At 40.5% G+C, this 7,593-nt stretch overlaps 1 protein-coding gene across 1 annotated transcript; it reads right to left on the bottom strand.

Moving 5' to 3' along the window:
• Nucleotides 1–6,014: 6,014 nt before the first annotated feature.
• On the bottom strand, nt 6,015–6,801 carry LOC130479381 (N6-adenosine-methyltransferase TMT1A-like). Its single transcript, XM_056851770.1, has one exon. The coding sequence runs from the start codon at nt 6,799–6,801 to the stop codon at nt 6,061–6,063; it is 741 nt and encodes a 246-aa protein (XP_056707748.1). The 3' UTR covers nt 6,015–6,060.
• Between the last annotated feature and the right edge of the window lie 792 nt (nt 6,802–7,593).

Genomic DNA, 7,593 nt, shown 5'->3' with positions numbered 1-7,593 from the left:
CAGAGTCCCAGATGTTTGCCAAAATGCTCGGTTAAGAATTATATGGGGGAATTAGCATTCAATAACCGGCACTGGACATAACCTGCAGGATCTAACCTGTGTCTACGGGAGTGATTCAAAGAATAAAGCAGAGTCAATGGTTTTAGTTTCAAGGATTTACTTATTACTCATATGTACACAGACACTCAAATAACATGTACACAACAACACAGAGAGCCTAGGAATTAAAGAGTAGTATAGAGACGTTTGCCAATGTAGCAAGCCCTCTGAAGATGGGTAATACTGCACCTGGTCCAGAAGCGGAGACGTCTGGGGTTCCATGGGCTAAGATACTGAGAAAACAAGGAGAAGAAGAGGGGTTCCCGGGACTCGACCAGCAAGCGGGAGGGGAGCGTGGTCAGGCTGCGCAAGACCCAAACCAACAGAGTGACAGCAAGTATGCAAGAGGAAGACCTAAGGTAAGGTATGGACTACGGAGACCCCAGTTATACCTTTTCCTGGGAGCGGGGTGATGAGATTACCCCTTCGTGGTTCCCATGGTGAAACAAAAAGGTGACAATAATACTAATGGTCGGCTGCCGGGGTGGGACAAAAGGGCAGTTGAGCAAACTATTCTACTCCTACTGAATTGCATAATTCCGGGAGGACCGGGAGTCGTTCATAGATGGGATTAACGAGCTGGAACAAAGACGCATGCAGCTGGGTCCGGGGTGTGTCGCTTTGTGGGGAGAGCTATCCTCCATTACTGCTATCTCGATGCTTTCCGATGGGCCATCAATCATGCAGATGATGCGGGGGGGGGGGATTGGCAACGATTACGTGCTTGACCATTCCTTGCAAGATGGCTTCTGCTGGAACGGGCGTGCAGGAAAATGGATTCCCTCTGGTTCACAGGAGAGGTTGACCTGGCTGTGGTTCCTTGGCTGCCTGTTTCATGGGACGGGGTAGGAGCCCTTTCAGTGGCGGTTCGGGCTGGCCGTCATTTCTGGAAGGTGGTGTCACACATCTGTTGGGGTTGCCATGACCAGTCCAGGAGATTGGCAACCCGTTTGCTTACACAGAGGAAGATTCTTTGTACGTGGCCTCTTGCTGTCTCCTGTTCTCTTACTGTTTTCTTCTTAATGTTGGGCTGTTGGAGTTAGTATGATTTTAATAGTTATGGGAGTGGCATGGCTTCTGGACTGGTTTGGGGGACTGAGAGAGAAGCCCCTTCCAAGAGGAATCAGCAAAGATTAATGTCTTTGCCTGCCTCCACGGAGGAGTTTCTTCCTATTGGTTGCAACTCCCCCACCCTAGGTCTACTGAGAAATGAACTTCATGGTAAGTGAGCGAACTTTCCAGTACCAGAGGACTGGAGAGTATTAAATGTTGCCCCAATCTTTAATAAGGGGTCCTAGGGGAACCAGGAATTTACAAGCCAGTTTTCAGTTGAGAAAAGAGACCACTAACATAGGACATGATAGAGGTTTATAAAATTATGCATGGGGTAGAAAGAGTTGACAGAACTTTTTTTCTCTCCCCAAATAATGCAACTCAGAGCATCCAATGAAGTTGATGGGTAGTATATTCAGGAAAGACAAAAGAAAATACTACTTTACTCAACGACTGTTTAAAATGTGGAATTCACTACTAGAGGATGTACTGATGGCCACAGGCACAGATAGCTTTAAAAGGTGATTAGATTCATGGTGTATAGGTCTATCAGTGGTGAATGGCTGAGAAGGAGAGAATGAGGCAGGAAAGGGGAAGTGGCTTATTATGGTGCCTTTCACAGAAAGGAAAGAGGAAATAGTGGGGGAGATCCACTCTCCGCAAGACCTTGCAGATTCCCACTTGTTCTAACATACTTGCAAAACGCATTACCCCTGGAAAGCGGCAGTTATAACAGTCTGTATAAAAATTTGAAAATGGCAGCTTCAGAATGAGAGCTGTGACATAAACTTATCTATAACACTGAATACAATGCATAAGGTTAAAAACAAGATTGGTCATGAGTTTGCACGTTGGCTTCAGTTCAATCAACATAATGGTTTTGCTGAGCAAAGAAGAAAACAAGTATTGTTTGGGTGGCTTCCAAATGGATATCAAGCATGGAGGAAAATATGGTTTTGAAGTCTAAGTTTAGGATTACACTTGCTGAAAGAAGCTTTAATTTGTGTAGCTTTAGTTTTTAAAAAGTTTTTTTTTTCTCTAATGGGGGAAGATCCTTTGGATCTTCCAGCAGCATAGTGCTAGTTTCTTAGATTTAGGAGGGGAAGAGTAAGTAAGAGGCAATTAGTCTGGAATAACAAAGGGGTGATTCATGCAGCCTCAGTTCACCACTTCTTGGCTGTCTCCATGAGACCAGTTTTATCACAGCTAAGTAGTACCTGCCAACAGGAACAAAGCTTTCTCATTATAAGTTTATTTTATGTATTTATTTACTGTACGGTTCAGCTTCCTCACTGATACTCAAGGCGGATTGCACAGTTGATACAATCAATGGGATGATATCTAATAAGCAATGTAACAGGACTAGGATTTCAGAAATCTGAACCAAAGTATAAAGTATTAGACATATGTTAAACAATGCAGAAAATGGTATTTGTAGAAAACAGTGCAGTGAGAGCAGGATAAAACATTCAGCAAACAAATGATATGGTACACAGTATTATTAGCCCACAAGTTTGTTCCCTTTATAAAAGCATCTTCCTGAACCATTCCATTATACTATGGCCCTATTACCTTTGCAAAATTACCCCTCTGAACAATTCTATTTTACATAGTTTGCAGAATGACAGGAGTGGGAGAGCTTTCCTGATCTCAGGCAAGTTTAGTGAATGAATAGAATTTTTATATCAACCAAAATTCCTGAAAGGCATTTCCAGGTCCAAAATTCTATATTGGAGAATCAAGCCTATTTGCAGTACCAATGAATGGCAAGTGGAGAGTCTTCACCGTGTGGAAGCAGCTTCTCACACCAAGAGCTTTCCCCTATGGGTTCCATATGGTTTTTCTCCCATCCGTTCTGGTTCCATACTGCTTTGCTTTATCCCCTGATTTCCTCACGCCTTTTTGTGCCTTTAGCTTTTTTTTCTCTCTCCCCCCCCCCCTGGTTTTTTCCATTTCTTTTGAGACCACTTGAGACCACTTTCACAGCAATCTTTTTTCTGGAAAGCAATTTTGAGTCAGCTTTTCCCATGTGCGTAATGTTTTTGTTGGTTTTCTTTGTCCCACCTGCTCCCACCCATCTCTAGCCCACTTTTCAATAATTGGACTGTGGTGGTCAAACTACTTTTGCTGGAGCATTGTAATACTAGGCTTAGCAGGTTCTCTGAATTCCCAATTTTCATTTTTTTAAAGTAAGTCTCTAGCCTTTTCCCTCTCCTTTTTCCTTTACCTCCACAAGGGAAGGTGATAGAGACTTTAAAAAAGTGATAGCTGTGAATTCAGAGAACCTGCTGAGTCTGTTGTTACAATTCTCTTGTGTTATATCAACATTTTAGTGCTGTTTTTAGAAAAAAGGCTGTGATGCCACCAATAACACCACTGATGATGGCAGCACCTTCTCTTGAAAATACTTATTATTGAAGGCATGTGCAGATGAAAATAAACTGATTCCACAACTGTGAAAATGCAGGAGGGCAGATATGCAGAGGAACTGTGCCCATACTGATTCCAATGCTCGTGGATCAACTGCTAAAAAAATCAGGAGTAAGTTGAGCGTACAGAAAGTCCCTTAGATGTGTAGTAGAAAGAGTATCCTGTAATGCGTGAAGGGTTCATGGATGTAAAATATGGCTTTGTTATTTTACCAAAGTGTCAAAAAGAAGAGGTGTTCTACTGCATACAAAGTGTGTGTGTGTGTGTGTTTTAAGAGCCGTCAAGTTGAATCTGACATGGGGATCATATGATTTAATGACCTACAGAATGTCAAAAGCTTTGCTTGCGACCTGAGTTTGATCCTGATGGATCAAGGTTCAAGGTTGACTCAGCATTCCATCCTTCCAAGGTTGGTAAAATGAGAACCCAGCTTGCTGGGGATAAAGTGTAGATGACTGGGGAAGGCAATGGCAAACCACCCCGTAAACAAGGTCTGCCTAGTAAACCTTGGGATGTGACATCACCCCGTGGGTCAGTAATGACCCACTGCTTGCACAGACTACCTTTACCTTTACTAGAATGTCCCATTGTTAACAGCTTTGCTTGAATCTTGCAAACTTAGAGCTACAGCTTACTTATTGGATCAATCCATCTCATGTTGGGTCTTCCTCTTTTCCTACTGCCTTCAACTTTTCCTAGCATTGTCTTTTCCAAGGTGCTAAGGTACTCTTGGACTCGTATCTAACTTGTCTTTTCCAGCAACTCTTGTCTTTTTATAAAGTGACCAAAGTACAATAGCCTCAGTTTAGTCATTTTAGCTTATAGGAAGAGTTCAGGCTTGATCTGGAGTTGACTTATTTGTCTTTTTGGTAGGCCACAGTATTCATACAACTCTCCTCCAACACCATGCTTTTGCTAGTAATGAGAAGGAAATGTAAAAGAACCTATATCTTTTCTCCATGGTGGGTAAAAGCAGGTTAGTTGAGAGGAATTTGGGGAGGAAAATGGAGAAAAAGGAACTCAAAATACCCCCCCCCCCTTTGACAGTCTCTCCTTTTAAAGCACGTTACTGGTTAAAAAAAAAAACGATCAGGAAAAATGGATACAGAACATATGCAATTCTACCCTAAATTTTGCATTTTATAATTGTGGGAGCATATGGGGGCACTTAAAGATGGGAGATGTGTTTGGTTAGACAAGTAACTCTTCGTCTGAGCATTTCAATTCATACATAGGGATAGCTCGCTCTTAATCCTTGATTATATTTGGAACTGCGCCAAACTGCTTATTTGCCCAAACATAATCTCTAAAGCAGTTGTAAAGGACAATTGTTACACAGACATACAGCATCATACCTTTTTTATTTTAAATATTTTTTTTTATTTTTCTTCATTTAATATATCAATAAAAAGCAATATAATAATAATAATAAAGTAAGAAACAAATATTTTTTCTAATTTAACAATCAAATGACTTCCCCCTCTCCCTCTTCTGTCTAAAATTAAATTGTATAATCTTTAGCTAACAGAACTAATCCCAATATTATTTTAATTTGTCTGTTCTTGTCATATCCAACATTATGAAATCAGTACCTAATATAAAAGTTAACACAAAATATGAATAAGGGATTAGATCAATGAGTATCCTTTAAATGGTCCCGTTAAAAAGTAATTTTCACAATACATTCTCCATGCCTCCCATTCCCCCCAAAATAGTTCATTATCATTCTGATTTATCAAAGCTGTAAGTTTCGCCATCTCAGTACAGCATCATACCTTGACTAGATTTTAAATGGAAAATAATTTTTTAGAGCATGCTATAATTATGTATTGGCATAAGAGATTAAAAAGAATCATTATTTCTAAATCAGAAATAAGGAAACTAGTTTATCTTGTGAGAAAAAATCCTGAAATAAATTTTTTGCAGTTACAAACTTTAAAGATAGATAGATAGATGGATAGAGAGATCGAGAGATAGATAGATATAGATATATCTCCCAGGTATCTTACATTTTACACTACCTGCCCTGCTAGGGTGGGCAGATAGAAAGGAATATAGGCTCCTGGGCCTTTAAAAGGATATATAGATATACAACACAGGACATTTTGATAGCTGCAACTTGTTATGCAGGGGTGAAAAATGCTGAAGGACTCTTGCTGAAATGTCCTTACAAATGTAGGTATTAAAGTTACAATAAGTCCCATTCCATTCTTTGGAATGGCATTTCTAAAAAGTGCAACCCTAAACATGTTTACTCAAAAGTAAAGTCTCACTGAGTTCAGTGGAACTTGTTACCTTGTGTTTTTAGGTTGGTGGCCTTAGACTGCGATCATGTTCATGTTTGCTTGGAAGTAATCCCCCACTAAAATAAATGGAGCTACTTACTGCCAGGTAAGAGAGCTTAAGACAACAGCCTTCTTCAAATCCAGTGGGACTTACTTCTAGTAAACATGTATAGGATTGGTTCTGCACAGATAGTTATTTCACAGCATAACCAATTATATGTGGTCGAACAGGCGTCCACGGTAAAGGGACATGTATGTGTTGCAGCTTTATTTCTGAGAAGTTTGCCTTTTCAATGTCCGCCGAGGTCTCTCTTGTTAGGAAGCAGCCATCGAATAAGAGTTTCCATGGTGGAGAGTAGACTTGCTGCCAAAAGAAGCCCCAGCTTGAACGATCTGCAGCGACATGTTCCAGGAAATAAAAAGCTCCACCCGACTTGAGCACTCTGTTGACTTCTCTCAAAACTGCTTCAACATTCTTCACTGAGCACAGGACCAACGTAGAAACCACGACATCCACCGAGGCATTAGCTACCTGGCCCAAGTCCTCTGCTGAAGTCATTATGAACTGCTCATATTGAAGATGCTGATTCTGGGCAATGCTTTTAGCTAGTCCCTTCTGAAAATGGGGATTGGGGTCCGTACAGATGACTCTGCAGTTGGCTGGAAAGAACTGGAAGTTGGAGCCAGTCCCAGTGCCTATCTCCAGCACTGTCAGTTTCCCTGAAGGATCCGCAAAGTCCATCATGTTGCGGAACAAGTCCTGTTTCTGTCTTAACACTTTCCGATTGTAGCTGGCAGTAAATTGCTCCAGGAAAAAGGGGAAGAAAATCTTTTTGCAGAAGGGCTCCCATATCCCCAAATATGATAGCACATATAGAGGCAGGGCTAGCAACTGGAAGCAGAGAGTGAGAAACAAGACCATTACCTCTGCCATTCTTACTCCGACGCAGACTCAGCACTCTTCTATTTTGTTTCCTCGAAATCTAGGTCACAGTAGAGAAGCTCCTGAAATACTTGTGCAGTTCTTATTTAGGATTTTCTCCTTTCTTCAAAAAGTATAATACTCACGTTTGTTTTATTTAGCACTTCTAATAAAGATCTCAGGCAAAACAATAATAAAATGTTAAAGAGTTTGCAACTTGTTAGCTTTGTAGTCTTCCTGTAGACTTCCTGGTTCTTTGAAATCAACAGCAAAGCCTGCTAGACGGGTTGCATAAGAGTGGACGAAGTTTGGAGTGGGAGAGACTTTTATTATGAAAAGTGATCTAAGCCAGAGGGTTTTTTTTATATATATCTATTTGGCAGGAGTCTATGTTTTCCTCCCTGACCGAACCAAACAGGAGAAAGAAAAAACAGACAAAGATACAATATTTCATATTCTTAAACAGGAAAAATAAGGCATAATATATAACATTTAACCAGTAAATTTAGTACTGTAGCCAATAATTTGGGCCATAGATATCACTCTCAACTACAGTCATTTTAAATTGTGGCTAGTATTTTAAAGGCCATAACCAGGTCAGCACTCTGTGTTTCATGTCATGTCAGTTCCTTCCCTTGTATACTCTTCGGGCATCTCTCATTAACAAATGTTTTCTTTTATCCAGAACGGAAGCTTGATTTTAAATTTTAATTGTGTCTAAAATCCACTCACACCAATCTGGCAAGGGACGTTTGTAAACACAGCCAATAATGGATAATTAGGATGAATAAACAGCTAGCTCCT

Source organism: Euleptes europaea, chromosome 6 (genome assembly GCF_029931775.1).
Source record: "Euleptes europaea isolate rEulEur1 chromosome 6, rEulEur1.hap1, whole genome shotgun sequence".
Taxonomy (NCBI): domain Eukaryota; kingdom Metazoa; phylum Chordata; class Lepidosauria; order Squamata; family Sphaerodactylidae; genus Euleptes; species Euleptes europaea.
The sequence above is the reverse complement of the archived record's forward strand: the minus strand, read 5'-3'. Positions and strand labels throughout refer to the sequence as shown.